The sequence below is a fragment of the Apodemus sylvaticus genome, chromosome 8 (assembly GCF_947179515.1).
Source record: "Apodemus sylvaticus chromosome 8, mApoSyl1.1, whole genome shotgun sequence".
Taxonomy (NCBI): domain Eukaryota; kingdom Metazoa; phylum Chordata; class Mammalia; order Rodentia; family Muridae; genus Apodemus; species Apodemus sylvaticus.
In genome coordinates, this window is record NC_067479.1 from 90,381,457 (window position 1) to 90,405,755 (window position 24,299).

The following is a 24,299-nucleotide window of genomic DNA, read 5'->3' on the forward strand; positions in this document are numbered from 1 at the left end:
AGTTTTATAGGTTTTTTGTAAATGATTTAAAAAGTGCCGTAAGAAATACTTTTTGAAAATGACGTTCAGTCTTGCAGGGTGTTCCTAGCTGCAATTGTCTGTGGTCTCAGTGCATGTGTGGTAGATGAGTAAACACTTGGTTCTAACCATCCCTGTGAGGCTCAGAGACAGAGGCTGGAACTGCTCACCATTTGCTAGTGTAAATGTTCAGGTCTGGAGACAGCAGCAGCTATCTACGTTGGGAGTTGGTTGAGGTGTCAGGATACCACTGGGATAACGGTGCCCCTGGCCAGAGGCCATCTCTGGATTCTGCACTTGATCTTAGCCAAAAGGCCAAGAAGCAATGTCTCTGGATTCTGTAGTCATGGCCTGTAATTAGAAAACATTTCAAAGCACAACAGCTAGCAAATAGTTAACCAACCATCCCCTGTCTAGTATGGGAATCTAGCTACTGGCTCTATAGCTTAGCTGAGCCCAGATCATCCAGTATCTAGCTGCTGGGGAATTCTAACATCCATATAAACCCCTTCATGTGAGAGCTACAGATTTGCTTTTAATCATGGCTCTTAAAGATGCCATGATTAAAATATATTAATCATAAATAAAACATATTCCTTTTGATTGTCCTGTTCTTGATGCATGTATGGATGAGTAGTGAGGCCATGAGATAGCATGGTCCCCAAACACCTCAGCCACCTGTGATGGTGGGCCCCAGCCCTGGAAATAGTGAGGACAAACCCTCCCCACACCTGCTGTGTATGACTCAGAGCCCAGCCCTGTGTGACCAATGATAACACAGCAGTCTGCATGGCTTTCTGCAACCTTGCCTCTACCCACGAGAGAGAAGGGCCTGGTGAGTGCTGAGGCCAGGCTGCAGGCATTGGGGTCCTGGGAGTTAGTCAGATTGATACCACCTTGGTGCTGAGTTGCCTGTAGCAACTGGGAACTGAAGATGTGCTGGACCCCAGATGTGAAGATTACATCTGTGTTGTGATTACACCTATCTCCTCTGAGTTCTGCAGCTCAGTGTACTGGATTACTTTCTGTCTGCTTTGTGGCTGAATTCTGTTGGTATTCTAACATGGAAGTGAGTTTTCTATTTTACACACCTGGGTCTGAATTGTAAATCACTTCTGTGCCCAAATGCTGACACAGAATCCCACCATCCTCCATGTCTGCCATGTTGGAGTTTTGATGTGGTTCAGGGCTCTGTGGGCCCATTGTGGTCCTAAATGATCTGGATCTGTGTATAATAAATCCATTGTGCATATTTGTTCATGTGTTTCTGGGAGAAGCAGCTTTGTGTCATCCATGATTCTACCTTAAATTTTTAGAGTGCTTTTAACCCTTGAAAACAAAAAGCATCTTATTTTGAATATAAGGCCCATACAGTTTTGGTTTTTGTTTTTCTAATAAATAAAACAAGTACTATCAAAAAAAAACTAGCGTTCACAAATTGTTATGGTGATACTATGTTTAATTTTAAGATCAGTATGGTAAAACACTTCTGTAATTCTAGCATTTAAAGAGGCTAAAGCAGGAGACCAGCCCTACAAAGTAAAAACCAGTATACATACATACATACATACATACATACATATATATATTTCTCCTAGTCTATGTCTTATATTCTTTATTGACTTTCACAAATAGAAGTTTTTATTTTTTTAATTAATTTATTTTATGTGTATGAGTACACTGAAGCTGTCTTCAGACGCACCAGAAGAGGGCACTGGATTTCATTGCAGATGGTTGTGAGTCACCATGTGGTTGCTGGGAATTGAACTCAGGACCTCTGGAAGAGCAGTCAGTGCTCTTAACTGCTGAGCCATCTCTCCAGCCCCAGAAGTTTTTATTTTAATGAAGACCTCTTTTTCAATTATTTCTTTCACAACTTGAGCCTTTGTTATCATAAATCTCACTGAACCTAAAAGTAATTTAGATTTTTCTCAAATGTTATCTGTAGCTGTTCTTTTGCTATTTTGTAGGTCCTTTTTTCTTTCACCCTTTCCACCCCTCTTCTTTCACCCTTTTAACCCCTAACACTAGATAGGAGAGAGAAAAAGGACAGAGGGGAAAGGGCGCGATGTTCTTGTTAGATTGCTTCCTGCTGATTTGGGACACTGAGTTCCTTGGGAAAAATTTGATCTTCACCATCAGGATATCTAATTTCTTCTTCTTCTTCTTCTTCTTCTTCTTCTTCTTCTTCTTCTTCTTCTTCTTCTTCTTCTTCTTCTTCTTCTTCTTCTTCTTCTTCTTCCTCTTCCTCTTCTTCCTCTTCTTCCTCTTCTTCCTCTTTCTCTTCTTCTTCCTCTTCTTCCTCTTTTTCTTCCTCCTCCTCCTCTTCTTCCTTTGCACACAACTGCTTAATAAATTGCAATCAGCAGCCCACCAACATTTATATACCTTCAGAAGAATCCCCAGAATTCCAGACATCACACAATTGCAGAAACTATCTGCCACTGGCAAAATCACGCCCCTGCTAGAGCACTAGGCAAATCATAGTGTTCAGCTGCTGTGGACAGTCTGAAGCAGCCCTGCATCCTACACCCGGGACTGAAGCAAAAACATGTTCTTATAATATTTCTGTGTTTTTTATCAAAAAATCTCACTACAGTTATCTTTTAAGACTTTGATGGTTTTTCACTTAATATTGAGGTCTGTGATCCATTTTGAATTAAATATTGTGAAAGGTATATAGAGTCAGGGTTTACATTTAATTTCTACATGCGGATGTCCTAGCACAAGTTGATGAAAAAAACACCATTTCTGTTTTGCAAGACCTTTGAACCCATGTCCCCACTCTTCAGACCTTCAGATGAAAGCTTCTATATTAAAGAATTTGATGGCCTGTTGAAAATAGTCAACTAAATTTTGTCATTTAGATATGTAATTAGAACTTCTTTGAAGCTTTATTTCTTTGTAATGGAGCCCTCTCTATATAAAAAATGAGTAGGTAATATTTAGATTATTATCAATGCATTCTGAAGGTAAAACCTAAGACGGTAAGACCGGGACTTTACTATAACCAGAGTGATGTATCATTCATTGTTCAAACTGAGACAGCTGAAAATAAGAGGAGGCTGTTATTGATAATTATTCCAGGATAACAAGCACAAACCAGGCTCACCTTAAGCAAAGTGGGACCATCACCCCTAACCACAACCAGCTACAAGTACATCGTAGAAATGCTCTTCCGGAATTCTGGTTTTGGAGAAAAAGGAAAATTTAGCAGAATCAAATTGTAAGGAAGCATGGAAATAAATGGAAAGTCAGGGACAGGAAACAGGATCAGCATCTGCGAGAGGAGGGCTAGAGCTGTGGCTTCAGTGAAATATTCTCTGCTACAGAACTAAGCTGCATCAGCTCTCTAAGACCCCTGTGCTTCATTCTGTCTTCTCTTTTTTTCTCTGTGTGTGCTTTCCAGGTATGACCTTAAGGACACCAGTAAAATCACACTGGTTGACATTGAGCTGATAGCCGCCATGGGTCCTCCAGGCGGTGGAAGGAATGCCGTCACCCCACGTTTTATTCGACATTTCAACATCTGCACTATCAATACTTTCAGTGATGAAACCATGGTTCGCATTTTCTCATCAATCATGGCGTTCTACCTTAGGACTCATGATTTTTCTCCAGAGTACTTTGTGCTCGGACACCAAATAGTCAGTGGGACTATGGAGGTGAGCAAGTAATCCAGACGCGCGGATCCCTCAGCCAGCCGTCGCTGGTTTCCACCCCGAGATTCCTGTCAGATGCTTTCCGAGCAGGAAGATCATAGATTTGGAAGCAGAGAATCTAACTGGTGTTGAGCCCTGGCTGCTGTCCATAGGTGGACCTCCTGGAACAAGCAATTTGACCTTTTGGAGGCCCAATTTTTCAATCATTAAAATGACATACAATTAATGTGTAAGGAATTTCCCCATAGCCAGTAGCTGCCACATCATAAGCATTTTCTCCATAATGTTGGGTTACAATGTGGTATTTGTCACTACATTTTCTCTTTTCTATCTATCTTCTCTCTGCTCGGGTGTATTACCTGCCCTCACTCAGAAGCTAGAACAGCCTCACATCCCATGACACAAGGGGAAATGCACTTAAAGGAAAACAAATGACAACCTCACCAAACTAAGCTCTCGGAAGCTTGACAGAGAGGGGTCTGGGTACAAGGAAGACCTTTCAAGGGCATGCCCACATGGGCCTCCAACTGGGCCACATCTTCTCGTTTCACTAACTTCCTGATGGTGCCACAGTGCGGTGAGACCATCATGAGATCAGAGCCCCCGGCATCTAAGCCTTTTGTCATTCAAGCCTTGAATATGATTGTCATTGGCGGGGACATTTCAGACTCAAACCATGATTGAGTAGAAGATTTAGTCTACCACAAGAAAGTGCTTTTATTTGTAAAATGTAATGGTTCAGATATTACTTGGAATGAGTTGTTGGGCCTTGGCCAGGTAGAAAAGATACTTTTTTCTCTGTCTCGTTGAAGCGTGGAGAAACCAACCATAAGTAGACATTGGGACGGGATAAATTATAAAACACATCCAAATGAAAAATAATGTGGTCATTCTTTTTGTCAGAATATATTTTGAAATTAATTCTTATCTAATTAACCTTCTTTTTTTAAAAAAAAATATTAGCTTTCTTACAGTGAATGCAGCACTCAGGCTTTTAAAAAAAATACTTTGTTTCTACCTTTTGCCAATTAAGATAGGAGGAGGAAGAGGAACCAAAGTCTAACAGAAAGAGAGGAAGGAGGAAAACTGATTGGTTAATATTATTAGTAATTTAAAAGACATTATTTGGAGTGGTGTAGAGTGAGTTACCTGGTTTTGATTTCTATTGCAACTTTAAGCTGCTTAGTAACTTTCAGGTCATCTGTAGTGGAATAACTATAAGAAATGGGAAGGTGGAGTAAGATGGAACGGAATCCCAGTTAAGGAGCTATTGAGTTCACCCAACGTAGTGGGACCTGGTTTATTGCTGTAGAGCAAAGTAAACTTGTCCTCCATGCTGCTCAATATATACACGTTTCCAAAGTGATAGGATCTAATAGGATAAGTGAAATAATGTTTATACTACTTTGTTAGGACTGTTAATCATAGGCATTTCATTTTTTAAATGTTGCATTTTTCCTTCAAAGATATATAAACAATCTATGGGAAATCTTTTGCCCACTCCTGCAAAATCCCATTATACTTTCAACCTGCGTGATTTCTCGCGTGTCATCCGGGGATGCTTGCTCATCGAGAAGGACGCTGTGGAGAGCAAGCACACGATGATCCGCCTGTTTGTGCATGAGGTCCTCCGCGTGTTCTACGATCGCCTTATTAATGACGAAGATCGGAACTGGCTCTTCCAGTTAATCAGAAATGTCATAAAAGACCACTTCAAGGAGTCATTTGACACTGTCTTTAGTCATCTGCGGAAAGAGAACGCCCCAGTAAGTATGCTTCGTAATTGGGAACATGTCAGGTTAAAACAGAATTTCAGCAGCTGTTGTAATTAATGAACTTATCTTACAAAAATGCACTTGGCTTTTATTGAACCTCTTCTTTTACTTTTTCTTATGAGTGTGTGTTTATCTTGAGATTAGTCTATAGCAGAACACATGTGATCGAGAGCATGCAACCCTCTGTGGTAGCTGCTGGTACAGAGTATAGCATGGTACCACCTCTCATAGACTCTTCCCTAACAAAGTCAGAAAGATGAATTTCCAGTCTATAGCAAAAGCATCTGAAGAGGACCCAAGTTCTCCCTTGGCAGCTCACAACCACCTGTAATTCCAGCTCCAGGGGATCTGACGCCATCTTCTGCCCTCTTCAGGCACAGCACACACATGATATACTTCTCATGAAACAAAAATAAATCTTTTGACCTTTTCTTTTTATTGCATAAACCTATCATTTTATGTGCTAATTGCATATACATATTATTTTTTATCTTAATGTTTTGAAAAATTAGATAATAGTCAACTATGACATAAAATAATTTTTTTGTACTTTTTTCTTAAATTTATTTTTAAATTTAACTTCTATTCAATAGGTAACTGAAGAAGACTTAAGAAATCTCATGTTTGGGGATTATATGAATCCTGATCTAGAAGGAGATGATCGAGTTTATATTGAAATCCCAGATATTCACCACTTTAATGAGGTTGTTGACCAGTGCTTAGATGAGTATAATCAAACTCACAAAAGAAGAATGAATCTTGTTGTGTTTAGGTACCTCTGTTTTACATTTATGTATGTGCTTGAAACTTTTATTTATAAATTTTCATGAAATATTTAAAACCAAAAAACAATATTAAACAATATAAAATATCATGATTGATTAAGTTCTTGTTTCAGCCAGCCCTCCCCTTAGTCTGTAGTACTAAAAAGAAACTCCTGTGGTTTTGGACAGAGTATGGAGGTCAGAGGCATCCTTGAGATGCCTGTCCTCATCTTTCCACTTGTTTATGACAGGACCTCTTTGCCACTGGGCAAGCCAGGTGAGGTGGCCCCATGAGCCTCTAGAGTCTCAGATCTGTGGCTCCCCTCCCCCACCTACGCATTCTGGGATTACAGATGTTTGTGCTGTCGCCTCCAGATGTGTATGTGAGTTCTGGAGAGACGGATTTAAGTTGTTCAGTTTGCGGCAAGAACTCCTCCAACCCCACCTCCTGCACGGTTTACTTTCTCAGGAAATTTTGTGTACCTATATACCAAACATGAAGTTATAAAATACGTATAACAAAATGATAAGAAAATCGACATGTATATTGTTATGGATAATAAGCCTTATGCTTGGCAGGTATGTTCTGGAACATCTATCAAGAATATGCCGCATTCTAAAGCAGTCTGGTGGAAATGCTTTGCTGATTGGACTTGGAGGAAGTGGTCGGCAGTCTTTAACTAATCTGGCTACGTCCATGGCAAAAATGCAGATTTTCCAACCAGAAATTTCTAAGAGTTATGGTATGAATGAGTGGAGAGAGGATATCAAGGTAAGCTTATGACGATCCATACCTACATTGAAAAATGAAAATAGTGCTTTCCTTGACTAGTAAAGGGGAGCCGCTCAATGTGGCTATGAATATCTGAGTAGTTATGCTAATGCTTCCCGCGCGGTGCCTGCTGGGAAGGATGAACACCTCCTGAGTGCTTTCAGTACATGATCTCAATCCCTAGGTACCACACCACGATAGAGCAGGTAGAGCTGTCTCCCTGTTTCACTGTTGAAGACGCTGAAGCTAAGGGAAATGATAGATCACAAGAACAGGCTTCCTAATGCAAGTTACCACCATTGGCGCTGACTCTGTCTCTATCTTAGTCTGAGAAGATTTATTTCACATGAATACATGCTTTCCATAAGGTCTTGTACAGACAGCCACAGCTGCTTTGAGTTCATGAGTGCAACAGCCCTATCTTATCCAAAAGAAGCAGTATCTCACACAGTCATCCCCAACTGCTGGCTCTTACAGTCTCTCTGATCCTGCCTCTGTGATGTTGCTGGAGCCTAGGAGCCTAGGGAGAAGCGGGACAAGGCCTTCTGTTTGAAGCTGAGCATGCCACTGTCACTTACTCTGCAGCTGCACTAGTTGTGAGCCTGTGTTAATGATCATCCACTGCAATAAGAGAATTCTCTATGAGGGACGAGAGCCAAACTACTCTGTGGGAAAGGGATAAGTGTTTATGAGGAAGCTTAATGCTATCTTAGTCAGGGTTTCTATTGCTGTGATGGAACACCATGACCAAAAGCAAGTTGTGGAGGAAAGAATTTTTTGGCTTACATCATCAAAGGTCAGGACAGGAACTCAAACAGGACAGGAACCTAGAGACAGGAGCTGATGAAGAGGCCATGGAGGGGTGCTGCTTATTGGCTTGCTTCCCAAGGTTTGCTCAGTCTGCCTTCTTGTAGAACCCAGGACTGATGGCCCAGGGGTGATGCTGCCTCCATAGGTTGGACCCTCCCACATCAATCACTAATTCAGGAAATGCTCTACGGGCTTGCCTATAGCCTGATTTTATGGAGACATTTTCTTAATTGAGGTCCTCTCCTCTCAGATGACTTTGCTTGTGTCAAGCTGACATAAAACTATCTGGCACAAACGCTATATCCACGTAGCAAAAATAACACTTTTAGGTTGTTTTCCCTCAGGAAAAATCACCTTCCCAAGTTTACAGTACCATTTATGAGTTCCCTCTTGCCATTCAGGCCTTGAAACCAATCACAAAATGATTCATGCCATTGTTGCACTGGGCATTGCAGTTCAGAGGGTTCACACGGAGTAAGACAGTTGATGACCCTTTCTCTCACAGCAGCCTACAGAGATGTGACCCTTCAGTTACTATGAAAGCTATTTAGGGGGAAAGTTTCCAGTCACTTCCAGGGCTGACCATCAGGTCTGGCGAGTGATCAAGAGCCGTGGCGATCGCCTGTACTGTTTGGTTTTTGTCCCTTTGTGTGTGTAGGGGTTCCCTGTGAAGCCCATGCCTAACAACTCCAAGAGAGGCAACTCATCCCAGACCCTGGGCTTTTTGTTGGATAACCTAAGGCTTCTGGGAAGAACATTGTCATATCACTTAATTTTAATCCTGGCTATATCTAAAAATAGCCTCGAAAGTTCTTGAAATTTTAAGAGTCAGTTTTACCACACTTATAAATGTCAGTTCTATTATACTACTAAGTTCATATATTTTATTAGATATATCCTTTACTTACATTTCAAATGTTGTCCCCTTTCCTGCCCCCCAAAACCCCCTAACCCATCCCCCTCCCCCTGCTCACCAATCCACCCACTCCCGCCTCTCTGTCTTAGCATTCCCCTATACTGGGGCATTGAGCCTTCTCAGGACCAAAGGCCTCTCCTCCCTTTGATGTCCAACGAGGCCATCCTCTGCTGCATATGCATCTGGAGCTATGGGTAACTCCATGTGTACTCTTTGGTTGGTTTTAGTCCCTGGGAGCTCTGGGAGTACTGGGTGACTCATTTTGTTGTTCCTCCTATGCACTGCAAACCCCTTCAGCTCCTTGAGTCCTTTCTCTAACTCCTCCAAAGGGGATCCTGTGCTCAGTTCAATGGCTGGTTGAGAGTGTCCCCCTCTGTATTTGTCATGCACTGGCAGAGCCTTCCAGGTGACCTGTCAGCAAGCACTAGATGACATCCATATTTTTATTTCAGGAATTTTGCTTGCAATTGGCCAAAACCAAACAAACAAAAAACACCAGCTCAAGCTAACTTAAGAAATAGAGGAAGTTTTTGGTTTACAGGGTTTAAATGTTCAGAGGTATATAGTCATTTAACAGGACTCAATTTAAGAATCCAAATTAGAAATTTCTCTATATTTCCTGGCAGTGTTCTCTATTTGTCTTCCTTCTCCATCTGGTTCGTTCCACGAGGCAACACAGTAGTACTTAGTACTACTGGCCTTTGTAAGCACCCTTCTCAGTACAACGAGGACTGTATATTAAGTTCATCTCAGTCCTCAAACTAACAGTTTGACTAAGTCCTTCTTAATAGCGTGCCTTCTGAAACAACTGTTGTGTCTAAGAACTCGAGGGCACTAACTAAGTAGCTTGGGTTGCCCACCTACATTGTGGGGGAAATGGAGTTCTTGATTGATATCCAGACAGCAGAATCAAAGTACCCTTACATCAAAGCCTGAAAAGAAGGGAAAGCAAGCCCAGCCAAGCCCACCGCAGTCTGCTTATAAGTCCATTTCCTCGTTAAGCTCTTGCTGAGAAATGTTGGTGTAAAAGGCCAGAAGACGGTCTTCCTGATCACAGACACTCAGATTAAGGAGGAAGCTTTCCTGGAAGATATCGACAGTGTGCTCAACACCGGTGAAGTTCCTAATATTTTTGCAGCAGATGAGAAGCAAGAAGTGATGGAGGTAAACGCGCTGGGACAGAGCCCTGCTCTCCGCACAGGGATTCCTTTTATCATGAAACCTTTGCATAAGCTATGTTTAGTTGCTTAATCGTATAGGTTACATTTCTCCTGAAGAGCAGGCATACATTCCCTCCTGAGCAGCAGGCCTCAGATCCAATCAGAAAGTGGTTGGTCACCCCCATAGCAGCCCTGCTGCTCTTAGACCAGTGGGCATGGGGGCATACCTTGCCTCCAGACTACGTATTTTTAAACTTAACACAATAGACTCAGATTCTATGTATTCTTAGATAACTTGACTGTTTTTTTGTTTTGTTTTGTTTTTGGGTTTTTTTGTTTGTTTGTTTTTTTGGATTTGGTTTTTTTGAAACAGGGTTTCTCTGCATATTATGGGCTGTCCTGGAACTCACTCTGTAGACCAGGTTGGCCTCAAACTCAGAAATCCACCTGCCTCTTCCTCCCAAGTGCTGGGATTACAGGCGTGCGCCACCACCGCCTTGCTGACTGTGGTTTTTTTTTTTTTTTTTCATTTATTTTATTTTGCTGATCTAACCATAGCACATAATAATAATGCATCTTACTGGTTTTGTTTTTGTTATTTTAGTACACATACAAACTAGCATGTTTTTTTTTACCACATTATACTTCCCTCATCTCCTTCCTTTGGGCCTTTGCTTCCCTCCAGAAACTCTCCTTTCTACTATAAGTTCTATATTTGAGAGAAAATTTTTAGTATTTGGTCTACTTTCCTTTCCCTCCTTTTATCTTCTCATTCTCCTCAACCTTTCTGCAGTCTCCTTTCTCCACATTTCTACTGTACACTATATATATCATATATATTTATTATATATTATAATATATACACACATATATAATTTTTGTTTAAAGATTTATTTATTGTTATATATAGCTGGAGCTGTCCTTAGACACACCAGCAGAGGGCATCAGATCTCATTACGGATAGCTGTGAGCTACCATGTGGTTTCTGGGATTTGAACTCAGGACCTTTAGAAGGACAATCAGTGCTCTTACCCGCTGAGCCGTCTTACCAACCCAAAAAAATCTTGATTTTTGCTTATGAGAGAAAGCATGCATTCACTACTTGTCTTTTTGAGTCTGCTTTCACTTTGTTGTTTAAAAAGTTGTGTAAAATCCAGGTTATAAGGATGTTTGCGAGTTTAGTTAGGGTCTTACTGGTGGACATTGCAGTAGTTTCTATTTTTCCTCTTGAAACCAATGTTGCATTTAGGCCTACGTGTAGTCTTGATGAATTTTTCTGATTAACTTTACCTAGTAAATTCTTGACAGATTTGATTTTAAATTGTAAAATTATAGTGCAGACAGAGATTTTTGTTAAGTATAAAGTGTATCAAAATCATCCCTTTGTCATAAAAATTAAATTTTAATGACAGTTAATAGAAAACTGATATTCTAATAGTTGATAGCTAATAATCTCCTTATAGTGAATCTATGTTTATTCACAAGGTTTCTATTTTCTCTTCTGTAGGGTGTCCGTCCAGTAGCTCAGGCCGGCAATAAACATGGTGAACTCAGTCCCTTAGCCCTGTTTGCCTTCTTTGTGAACCGTTGCAAAGATAATCTTCACATCGTGGTGGCCTTTAGCCCTATTGGAGATGCATTCCGAAATCGTCTGAGACAATTCCCATCCCTCATCAATTGTTGCACTATTGATTGGTTTCAGGTTGGTTTTGTTTGTAATGAGAGAGCAGAGTAGTTAATTCTAAGAATTTTATCAAAATTTTATTCAAACTTGACTAATATTTAGCAGTTGACTAATAATTCATTGCTAGCTAGTCATTAGCAATGACTAATATTCATTGATCAGTTAGTATGATGATAGGCATAGTACTTAGGAGAAGCTATAGTTCTTACTTATTAGGAGCTGATAAGATGATGTGTTTCCCAGAAAGAGTTCATAGTCTAGACTAGAAGACATGAAAGACAAAAGGCAAGAAAAGGAAGAGATATAACATTGATATGCAAAGTGTATACTGAAGAAGAAAGAGAATTTCTAAAGTATGAAAATGAATCAGTTACTGTTCTGAAGATATCAAAAGGTAGATATGCACAGGCAGGTAGATCAATGGAATAGGACTGAAGACCCAGAAATGAACCAACACACCTATGGTCACTTGATCTTAGACAAAGGAGCTGAAAACATCCAGTGGAAAAAAAGATAGCTTTTTCAACAAATGGTGCTGGTTCAACTGGAGGTCAGCATGCAGAAGAATGCGAATTGATCCAATCTTATCTCCTTGTACTAAGCTCAACTCCAAGTGGATCGAGGACCTCCACATAAAACCAGACACACTGAAACTAATAGAAAAGAAACTGGGGAAGACCCTTGAGGACATGGGCACAGGGGAAAAGTTCCTGAACATAACACCAATAGCTTATGCTCTAAGATCAAGAATTGACAAATGGGATCTCATAAAATTACAAAGTTGCCACTAGCTTTTAACCTCAGCACTTGGGAGGCAGAGGCAGGTGGATTTCTGAGTTTGAGGCCAGCCTGGTCTACAAAGTGAGTTCCAAGATAACCAGGGCTATACAGAGAAACCCTGTCTCGAAAAAGCCAAATCCAAAAAACAAAACAAAACAAAACAAAACAAAAATATTACAAAGTTTTTGTAAGGCAAAGGATGCTATCAAAAGGACAAAATGGCAACTAACAAATTGGGAAAAGATCTTCACTAATCCTACATCCAACAGAGGGCTAATATTCAATATATACAAAGAACTCAAGAAGTTTGACTCCAGAGAACCAAATAACCCTATTAAACAATGGGGTACAGAGCTAAACAAAGAATTTTCACCTGAAGAACTTTGAATGGCTGAGAAGCACCTTAAGAAATTTTCAACATCATTAGTCATTAGGGAAATGCAAATCAAAACAACCCTGAGATTCACATAACAAATCATTCCCAAGAAGAAAGAAGGAGAGGGCCCTAGTCCTGGAAAGGCTTGATGCAGCAGTGTAGGGGAGTACCAGGACAGAGGAGTGGGAGGTGGTTGTTTGGGGAATGGGCGGAGGGAAGAGGACTTATGGGACTTATGGGGAGGGTGGAACCAGGAAAGGGGAAATCATTTGGAATGTAAACAAAGAATACAAAAAATAATTTAAAAAATGAATTATATCCCATGATATTTGAAATTATTAAAAGTTAGTCAAAATACCAAAAAAAGTGGATAAAGGAACTGTAGCATAGTGTGTGTGTGTGTGTGTGTGTGTGTGTGTGTGTGTGGTGAATTAACAAAATATGTAATTACCTATATATATTGTATATAATGGGATTAATACAAATTTCTATTATATAACTTTATGTCAACTATGTATTATAATTTCATGTTAAATAATTAACTCTTCCCTTTGAGGAATGTGTGTGTGTGTGTGTGTGTGTGTGTGTGTGTGTGTGTAGAGGGAGGGTTGTGAATGGGTTTGGGACTATGGAAACTTACAAGTTCTTCAGTCCACAAAGTGGGAGACCTGAAGAGGTACAGTTCTAGTATGAAGGCCATGAGGCTCAAGACCTTGAAAAGCCCATGTTTTGAGATCTTCTGAATTCTGACGCCAACAGTAAAACCAATGTGCCAGCCTGATGGCAGGCAGGCAGAGAGGATAAATTGCCCCTTTATTTGGAAGAAGGGCAACACTGTTCTTTGGTTCAGGACTTCTGATTAAAAGAGGCCTGCAGACATGAGGGTGGTGGAAGGGACAGCAGAGGCAGAGGTGGACAGCTGGAGCTACACGGAGAAACCCTATCCTGAACGTCACACACACCCCAAAAGGAGGACCTTAAAATGCACACTGCCCGAAAAGGAAAAACTTACAAGCATCTTTTTGAAACAGAATAAAAGAAAATCTGGAAAATATTCTAACAAAAGGTAAAGAAGAACAAATTGTTCAATTAAACATTTAAACCGTTGGTTGTCCAGTACCATTGTAGGCATGCCTTGCTTCCATGGGTTTTATTTCTGTCAAGGGTTGAACGGCAGGCACCCAGTAACAGACAAGCCAGTAAATGATGTGTGAGCCATTGATTAGTACACTAGGAAGATAACACTCGCCACAAGAGGTCGTATAAATAACAGAAGAGGCCCCGGGTGATACAGTACCTAGTGAGGAAAAGTTCCTGAACAGAGCACCAATTTATTTTTATGAGCACCTATTTGTCAATTCTAGATCTTACGCTCTAAGATCAAGAATTGACAAATAGGACCTCATAAAACCACAAAGTTTCTGTAAGGCAAAAGACACTGTCAAAAGGACAAAACATCAACCAACAGATTGGGAAAGGATCTTCACCAACCCTAAATCCGACAGAGGGCTAATATCTAATATATACAAAGAACTCAAGAAGGTAGAACCCAGAGAACCAAATAACCCCATTAAAAAGTGGGGTATGGAGCTAAACAAAGAACTTTCACATGAAAAACTTTGGAGGGCTGAGAAACACCTTAAGAAATGTTCAACATCATCAATGATTAGGGAAATGCAAATCAAAACAACCCTGAGGTTTCACCTCACACCAGTCAGAATGGCTAAGGTCAAAAACTCAGGAGACAGCAGGTGTTGGCGAGGATGTGGAGAAAGAGGAACACTCCTCCACTGCTGGTGGGAATGCAAGATGGTGCAACCACTTTGGAAATCAGTCTGGCAGTTCCTCAGAAAACTGGGCATGACACTTCCTGAGGACCCTATTATACCACTCCTGGGCATATACCCAGAGGATTCTTCAGCATGCAATAAGGACACATGCTCCACTATGTTCATAGCAGCCCTATTTGTAGTAGCCAGAAGCTGGAGAGAACCCAGGTGTCCTTCAATGGAAGAATGGATACAAAAAATGTGGTATATTTACACAATGGAGTACTATTCAGCCATTAGAAACAATGAATTCATGAAATTCTTAGACAAATGGATAGAGTTGGAGAACATCATTCTAAGTGAGGTAACCCAGTCTCAAAAGATCAATCATGGTATGCACTCACTGATAAGTGGATATTAACCTAGAAACTTTGAGTACCCAAGACATAATCCACATATTAAATGATGTCCAAAAAGAATGGAGGAGTGGCCCCTGGTTCTGGAAAGACTCAGTGCAAGAGTATAGGGGAATTCCAGAACAGGGAAGCGGGAAGGGGTAGATGGAGGAACAGGGGGAGGGAAGAGGGCTTATGGGACTTGCAGGGAGTGGGGACCCAGAAAAGGGGAAATCATTTGAAATGTAAATAAAAATATATCAATAAAAAAAAGAAAAAGAAAAAATAAAATAAAACTTAAAAAAAATAACAGAAGAGGGTTGTTCTAGAAAAGGTATTCTGGGAAGAATGATAGTCTCGGGCACAAGCAGAAAGGAAGTGAGAAAGTGAACCTCATCAAGGTCTGAGAAAAGAGGTTCTGGTCAGAGGAAACAGCAAGAGAAGGGTCCAGGAGCGAGAGCACAGTTGGCATAGTTCAGGACAAAGCAGAAGAAAGCACTTCACTGAGGCAGAAAAGATCAGCTGAAAGAACGTTGGGGCAGAAAAAAACCAAAAACTTCAGTTTTTGATGTTATGATAGGGATTATAAAGGACTCCCAGTGACAGAAATCCAAATTAAAAAGGGTTTTCTCCTCTTTCTCATACGGTGAAGGGGCTAGTAGATATTGAGCAGACAGCTAGCATTGTCTACAGGAATATGCTAAAATCAAGATGACTCACAGACTAACCTAGAGGGGGTGGAGAAGGTTATAATTATGTTCTTAATGTGCAACACACCATTAGTCCTTATCGTGTGTCCTTGTTTTCATTTTAATGTATAAAAAAATCTACAGAGCATCGGGTCCTCAGTCTACTTGATTCTCAATAAACCCTAACCTCCTCATAACCGTAAATTCTTCCCCTGCATGACATCACAACGAAATGCCTGCACTGAGGCTGCTCATCTTTAATACATTTCTCTTCCTCTTTCCAGCCGTGGCCTGAAGATGCTCTTGAACGTGTAGCTGTGAACTTCCTAGAAACTGTGGAGCTCACTCAGGTTGAGCGACAGGAGATAGTCCCGATCTGTAAACACTTCCACACGTCCATCATGCAACTCTCAGAGAGGTTAATGATGATGATATTTTAAATTGTGCAAATGCCTTGTATTTTCCACAAAAGCCCAACATTTTGGTGTTATTTTTGTCTTCTACTTTTTCTGGTTATTTAATTAATTAAAACCCTCAGCTTGCAAATAATAGAAAGGGAGAATTTATTACGAAGATCCAAGAATGCCTCACAAAGACCTGGAAAATTAGCAGAAGTTAGAATCTGTTTAAAACACACAACTGTTTTCTGATATGAATCACTGTGTGTGTTCTAACTATCGATCGCTAATCCTTGCATGTAGAGGCATGAACTTAAGTGCTGTAATGTCATACATATAGAGTCAGCTATCCAGCATACATGGCTTGGACAGTGGTGACAAGCAGTGTGCTGTGGTCTGCATGCTTGAACATCCCTGTGTGTCCTTCCATGTGTATGATATACTGGTCTTATACATTCAGTCAGCATGTGGCATACAGTGTAACTCATACTTGTCCCATTTGCAGTCTCCTTTCCTGAGGCTTGCCCACCTCATACAATAGCTTGAGTGTCTAAACCTGCTGACATATGACACATAGAAAAATAAAGACTGTATCTTTGTTTGCAGTAATTCACCTTTCATAGGCAATCTTGATTTATGCTTTTTCAATATGTCATTATTGTCCGATTTTTTTTTCAGATAAGAACTTTGAATTTCTAGAGTTTCATGAACTTAAATACTTAACATGTTCTACATATACTTTAACCTCTATTCATAATTGCCTATTTTTAATGCTCTGCTGAATTAGCACCATTGTGAAATCTACTATTAATGCTGTGGTCTATGGCCTGACTCTTTCAGGTTCTTAGAAGAGTTAGGACGACATAACTATGTTACTGCTACTTCTTATCTTGAACTTATTGGCTCATTTCGGCAGCTTTTAACTAAGAAACGGCAAGCTGTCATGGAAGCAAAACAGCGCTATGTGAATGGACTTGACCAGTTAGCCTTTGCTGAGTCTCAGGTAAAGCCAATAAGCTGTTCAAAATAATAAAATATTCTGAGCTGGGTGATGGTGGCATAGGCCTTTAATCCTAGCACTCTGGGGGCAGAGGTAGGCAGATCTCCGTGAATTTAAGGCCAGCCTGGTCTACAGAGTGAGTTCCAGGACAGCCAGAGCTACACAGAGAAACCCTGTCGCCAAAAACCAAATCCAAAACAAAACAAAAAAGAAAAAAAGAAGAAAACTACTGATAAATGTAAGAATCTAAGAGCAGCTGTTTGCTAATGGTGTGTTAAGTATAAGGTCCTGGGCTATGTGCATCACATACGTTGCTTCAGTTACTCTTGTAGCAACTACAAGAGGTAATCACTCTTAATGTCCTCATTTTACAGATAAGTGTTCCAAAGAAATGACACTATTAGAATGTACTTCCACGGGACTGGAGAGATGGCTCAGAGGTTAATGTCCTGAGTTCAAATCCCAGCAATCACATGGGTGGCTCACAACCATCCGCAGTGCGATCTGATGCCCTCTTCTGGTGTGTCTGAAGACAGTTAAAATGTACTTACATATAATAAATAAATAAATCTTTTTTAAAAAAAAATAAAAAGAATGTACTTCGACGGGGAATGTTCAATAGTCTAACTTTATATCGATATTTTATGCAACAAGCATTACAAATAATTTGTAAGCAAGGCCCTCAGTCTATCACTTATCATTTATAAATGACATTTTCTTGGCTGATTCTGACAAAGATGTTTTAGAAAATATGTTTAAGGTAACAAAGAATTCTGCCATGCTGGGGGTTACAGATTGCTCCAGAAAAAAATACAGAGAGGAGATTCACTTAGTTTATTTGGGTTATAAAATCATCCAACAAAAAAATTTTATAGAAACTCTTTTAAGTTGGCCCAAACCACAAAGACTCAAATAACTTGTCATTTAAGATTATAAGAAATGTATTTTGGCAGATGTTAAATATGAAATAGGCTTTTTCTAATGAGTTCAATGCTATTAATAGTTACTAGTGTTTCTTGTTGTTGTTGCTGTTGTTGTTGTTGTACACCATAGAATAACGGGATTACCTGAGCTGATACTTTCTTTTCTGGGTCCATTTCTTCCATGGCCACTGCCTTTTGCCAGTGCCTTGTGAAATACCTAAAGATTCAAAGCCTTTTGTGAGAAGAACTGGATATGCTCTCAGGATACTGTTAACCATGCAAAGAACTGGAAAAATTAAGATTTTTCATGTCCAGAATTTTATGATGCATTTAAGTTTCTGATTTCTATACCAGCTATTATGGAAGGTAAAAACCTAACTACAAACTGTCTGTTTAGGTTGGTGAAATGAAACTGGAGCTTGTTGAGTTACAGCCCAAACTGGAGGCAGCTAAAGTTGAAAATGCACGTATGATGCAGGTAGGGTATCAATATTTTTATTGATTCACAGGACAATCAAATACTGCAAAACTAGTCTTGAAAATAACCTTTAACTTTTGTCACTGGAACCTAAGGAGCTTGCACTTTTCTATTGACTGGGAATCTCACTGGTTCTGCATGTTTGTCACTTTAAAAGGGTGGTTTGAAACCCATTTCCATATAAAGTGGCATGTGTTTATATTTCCCCTTCTTTTATTCTAGAACTGGACTTTTGTCTTCAAATATTTTATTAGTTCTTTCAGAATTTCATACATTGTATTTTAGCCATTTTTAATCTCTTCCCAGATCCACTCCCCATTCTATACCCACCCAACTTTGGGCCTTCACTTTCTTAACCCGTTGAGTCCCATTAGTGCTACATATATACTACTAAATATTAGAGACTGTTAGACCTGCCAGGGGCATGCCATTACAGAAGGCTAATGTCCTCTCTTCCAACAGCTATCACTTTCCATAGCTCTTTGGCTAGGGATCCTTGTTGTGTGAGCTTGTCCTCATTGTTGGGTTCGCATATGCAACTCTCCTGTTTCATTGCAGTCATCTGCTGCCTCTGCCTCTCAAAGTCTCTCTACTCCCTCCACTGCAACAATCCCAAACCCTGCGAGAAGAAGGATGTGATCTAGAAGCTTTTTGGATGAGATCTGAGAGCTACATTAATCTTTGGTTATAACAAGAAATTGTCAGGACTCAGCAGAGTAATAGTAACGGTTCCTGCCTACAACCCATGTGGTTCTCTGCTCCAGCAATGGTGCCAATGACTGGTTGCATCCTGGGATTCAGGCCTTAAGTCTTATTACTCCCATCCCATTTGTTCCACAGTTGTTCCGGTGAGCATCTGGCCAGGCAGGTCACGATTGCAGTTGGCTGCATTCTCAGCTGGTTACCTAAGATTAATAATTACTTTTCTCCGCTGGTAACATGCATAGCACCAGCACTGTGACAGCCAGCCCATAGGGATGAAGCTTCCAAATTAAACACCAGCTTGATTTCTTCATGCTCTGTCTCTCCCCCAGTGTGCGATGGCTTCAGCAACAGGGTCTTGCCATTTAGTTCTGGAGGGTCACCCAGAGCAATGAAAAAGCCTGTTGTATGTAGGTGTCTGTGGAAAGTTACTGGCCAAGTCCTATAGAGGAAATACATTTCTGATACTGGGCTTTTTGTAGTGTCTAGTAGGGCATTGTTAAGGCTAATTCCATTTAAGTTCTCTATGTATATAGATGTCTCAGGAGGCTTCCACAGCAGAAGTTTTTCTCTCAGAAAGTCTTCAGTGTTAGTTGTTCTTCCCTGTATCTCTTCCTCTAACCCTATGTAACCCTTCCTGCCGCATCATTCCCATTTCCTGTTTACGTCACTACATTCCGTCTTCCCTTCTTTGAAACCTGTTCCCTTTGGGCCTCATTAATTTCCTGATACCTGTGGGTATTCTAACCAAGACCAGCATCCACAACCGAGCAAGAAGATATGACATTTGTTTTTCTGGGTCTGGATTGCCACTCAGATTGACAGTCTCCAGCTTTATCCATTTGCCTTCAAATTTCATAACAATTTTAACAGACCTTTCTAATATCTACCATCATGTGCTGAGTTCCCTGATGTCCAAGTAGTCTTGTCTCTAGGCTTGAAGAAACAACGGATTACTTGAAATTCTGTCTTCATTTTCCCACATTTCTTCTCTTTAGATAATCGAGATAGAATCTGCACAAGTAGAAGCAAAAAGAAAGTTTGTGAAGTTAGATGAAGAAATAGCCAGCGGGAAGGCTGAGGAGGCCCAGGCTCTGAAAAACGAGTGTGAGAGTGACCTGGCAGAGGCGATTCCAGCCTTGGAAGCCGCGCTGTCCGCACTAGACACGCTTAAGGAAAGTATTGGGTTTGCCACCTGGGATTTCATCAAGAAAAGGAAGCGATGTGCAGGCCTTTGGCGGAGTGAATGGTCTTTGTGAATCCACAGACATTCCGCACATGGGGCTGAGGGAAGGAGTGGACAGAGCTGGGGGCGACCCAGAAAAGCAAATGTCCTATGTGTGTAGCTCATCTAGAATAACCCAGGATGTCAGGAAATTATTAAGGAGATAACACATGTTATCTTCATATGGACTTAGGAGCCCTCAAACATTTGTGAACTATTAGGCTTGTAATGTGTTAAGTTCTCCGTTGCTAATTCTCTTTTATAACCACACAAAACAAAAGAATACTCATTTTCTTTCATTATTTCCCCAAATAACTTTTTTCAGTGTTTTGAGATAGCATCTCGTTATGTAGCCCAGGCTGGCTCATAATCACCCTTTCCACCACCTCCTGAGAGCTGAGACTAGTGAATACCACCACACCTGGCCCCAACATTATTCTTTACATTCTCATTATTTAAAAACAAGCTATTCTATAAGGATGTCTTGTTGTCTTTTAATACAGCCAGCTGATATTACAATCGTAAAATCAATGAAGAATCCTCCAGCTGGTGTTAAACTGGTCATGGCTGCTGTTTGTGTCATGAAAGATATAAAACCAGAAAAGATTTCAGATCCTTCAGGAACTGGAGGCAAGGTAATAACTGATTTAAACCAAATTCATGAATGCACAGAACCTGTTTATACTAACTGTTACCAAGTTAAATACCAACAACCTGTAATCCAGGGAAGAAATACTGTTTTCCAGATTGAATGGACTCAGAATTACCTGCAGAAAGTAGGGTCTATATATGTTCTAGTAAACATAGCACCAGATACCTGCAATTCCAGTTGCTTCTATTTTCTCTTCAGTCCATACAGACCCACTGTTGTGATGTCATGTCTGCTGAGGCCTGTACTCTGTAGCTAAGATTTGTAAGAATGTGTGACATATAACATACAGGTGTGGTTTTTGAGAAATGAAGTAAAAGAAAGCAAGCAAACAAACAAACAAACAAAATAACCCAGTTTATGCTGCCGGGTCTGGTGATCCCAGCCCTCCAGAGAGGAGGCAAAAGGATCAAGGTCATCATTCAAGGCCAGCATGGGCAGCATGAGACGCTGTCTCAAAAAGAAAAGGGGGCGCGTGGCCCGGACACCATGACGGGGGCGGGGCGCCGTGGCTGCAGCTGACCCAGTTCTACCACATGAGAGGCTGTCTGGGCTCTACCGAGAGTTCCAAGGCAGCCTGAGCACACGGTGAGATTCTGTCTATAAAACAGTAACATAAAAACAAGAGCTGTGGATCTGAATATCCACATCCAGAAACCCTGGCCCCGGAAACCACGTGACCTCGGGAAGAAGCGTCCGGATCTCTGAGGGATTCTATTCAAAAGATAGAGCTTCCAGTTCACAAAGTTGGAGGACCTTAGCCAATGTATATAGAGCTCTTATACCGAAAGCCTCATAAACAGCAATAAATGTAACCTGTACTGTAATTATAATTCAAGGCATGCATCCCTTAAGAAGGAAAGCATTCTACACTGAATTTACAGACACTTTCTTTCCAGGGTTTTATAAGACCTGGGCTTGAATTCCTAAATTAATTTTTAAATTATATTTTTCATTAAGATAATATATACATAGATATTGTCTAGTTTTTCAAATTTACACATACACTAAATAAATTTAATGAAACAAAACAAAAAGAACCAATCTTTTTAAAAATTGAAGTAATAAAATATTTTAAATTTTATTTATTTATTCTTCTCTTATATATTATTGCATCCTGACTGCAGTTTCCTCTCCCTCCTCTTCTCCCAGTACCCACCACCACCTCCCCTCTCCCCCAAATCCACTATTTCTCTGTTTCCCTTCAGAAAAGTGCAGGCAAAAGAGTCAGAGACACACCAGCTCCCACTGTAAGGAGTCCCACAAAATTACCAAGATACACAACCATAACATACATGCAGGGCCTAGGTCAGACCGTACAGGCTCTCTGGTTATTGCTTCATTCTCTGTGAGCCCCTGTGAGTCCTGCTCAGTTGATTCTGTGGGCCATTTTCTTGTGGTGTCCTTGACCTCTCTGGCTCCTATAATCCTCCCCCCCCCACTTTCCACAGGATTCCCCAAGCTCCCCTTAATCTTTGGCATCTGGTCTTCTACTGGATGAAGCCTCTTTTGATGACAATTATACTAAGCTTTGGAATCTACAAGCATAGTAGACTATCACTAGGAATTGCTTTTATTTATTTATCTATTTATTTTTTGGTTCTGTGATATTTGGTTCTATTCTAGGTCTATGGCTGCCATCTAGCCTCAGGGTCCTGGCCCTCCAGGTAGTGTCAGGTGTGGCCCCCTCTTGTGGCAAGGGTCTCAAGTTGCATCAGACATTGGCTGGCCACTCCCACAAATTCTGGGCCACCTTTACCTCAGCACATCCTACAAGCAGGGCAACTTATATAGGTTAAAGGTTTTTAAAAGACTGAAGTAACAAATATTTCATGTATTTTCTTACATGAAATAGTTATTATAGTGGCTACAGTAACTGCTTTTTTTAATTGTCAAAAGAAATAATCACCTCTATTTTCGCTGATTAAATTTTTAATATATGTTTAAATCCATGTTTAAAATACTTCATATTTTATTTACTTAACATAGTCTCAGGGAGAAGAATCTTACCTCTTGTCTCTCCCTCTCCCCTTCCCTCTTCCCTCTGCCTCTCCCTATCTCCCTATCTCCCTATCTCCCTATCTCCCTATCTCCCTATCTCCCTATTTCCCTATCTTCCTATTTCCCTTTCCCTCTCCCTCCCCCTCTCCCTCTCCCTTCTCCCTCTCCCTCCTCCTCTCCCTCTCCCTCTCCCTCTCCCTCTTCCTCTCCCTCCTCCTCTCCCTCTCCCTATCTCCCTCTTCCTCTCCCTCCTCCTCTCCCTCTCCCTCTCCCTCTCCCTCTTCCTCTCCCTCTCCCCCTCTCCCTCTCCCTATCTCCCTCTTCCCCTCCCTCCTCCTCTCCCTCTCCCTCTTCCTCTCCCTCCCCCTCCCTCTCCCTCTCCCCCTCTCCCCTTCTCCCTTTCTTCCTCTCCCCCTCTCCCTAGCTCCCTCTCCCCCTCCCCCATCTCCCCCTTTCTCTCCCTCTCCCTCTCCCTCTCCTCTTCTCTTTTCTAGACAGGGTTTCACACATTTCCTGACTGGCCTGGAGCACACTAAATTAACCAGGCTGACTTTGAACTCACAGAAATCTGTTCATCTCCTCTAGCTAGCACGCTGTAATTACAGGCATGTGTCACCACGTCTAGCAGGAAATGAGTCTTTGTTCTCAAAAAGAAGTTAAGATTTTTAAGATGTAAACATTTCTTTCTAATGTGCACTTTGAATTCTACAGCTAATACATTTCCATAAAATTCATTTCTAGATATTTGATTACTGGGGACCTAGCAAAAAACTCCTGGGAGATATGAATTTTCTCCGAGACTTGCGGGAGTATGACAAGGACAACATCCCAGTGAGTTGATGTGGGATTATCTTCTCTAAGTGTGATTTTGTCACAATATGGAAGATCATTCACTAATGACTATAGAGTGAATGTTCATAATGCAAAAAGAAAAAGGCTTTCAGATGATTAGAGAGTTAATAAATTACTATTTTGGTGTACGGTTAACTTGAAAGGGCTCTCTAAATATCTTTGTGTAATAAACAGTTCCTTTATTAGGAAATATTGTTCATATTTACACAAAATAAGAAGGTATCAGATTTTTCATTTGAATTGTTACTTATTAATGTTTGTATTCTATTTTCAAACGTTCTATCGATCCACAGTCTTTTTTAACATTTATGGTTTTATCATGAATATTTTTTCTTCTATAATTATAATTTTTTACTTGATTATTTATTTACTTTACATCCTTACTATAGCTTCCCCCACCTCTCCTCCCAGTCCTTCCCCCAGCACACCCCCATCCTCTGTTTCTCTTCAGAAAAGGGCAGGCCTCCTATGGACATCAACCAGCCCTGGCTATCAAGTTGC

At 40.6% G+C, this 24,299-nt stretch overlaps 1 protein-coding gene across 1 annotated transcript in view; it reads left to right on the forward strand.

The window, feature by feature from the left end:
* Positions 1-24,299, forward strand: part of Dnah12 (dynein axonemal heavy chain 12) — a 192,550-nt gene that overhangs the window by 123,342 nt on the left and 44,909 nt on the right. The window contains exons 40-51 of the mRNA XM_052189938.1: positions 3,428-3,683; positions 5,147-5,446; positions 6,049-6,227; positions 6,799-6,991; positions 9,720-9,881; positions 11,385-11,579; positions 15,855-15,988; positions 16,809-16,971; positions 18,289-18,369; positions 20,070-20,250; positions 20,804-20,931; positions 23,688-23,777. Coding sequence (XP_052045898.1) covers positions 3,428-3,683; positions 5,147-5,446; positions 6,049-6,227; positions 6,799-6,991; positions 9,720-9,881; positions 11,385-11,579; positions 15,855-15,988; positions 16,809-16,971; positions 18,289-18,369; positions 20,070-20,250; positions 20,804-20,931; positions 23,688-23,777 — 2,062 coding nt within the window. The remainder of the gene's footprint in view (positions 1-3,427; positions 3,684-5,146; positions 5,447-6,048; positions 6,228-6,798; positions 6,992-9,719; positions 9,882-11,384; positions 11,580-15,854; positions 15,989-16,808; positions 16,972-18,288; positions 18,370-20,069; positions 20,251-20,803; positions 20,932-23,687; positions 23,778-24,299) is intronic.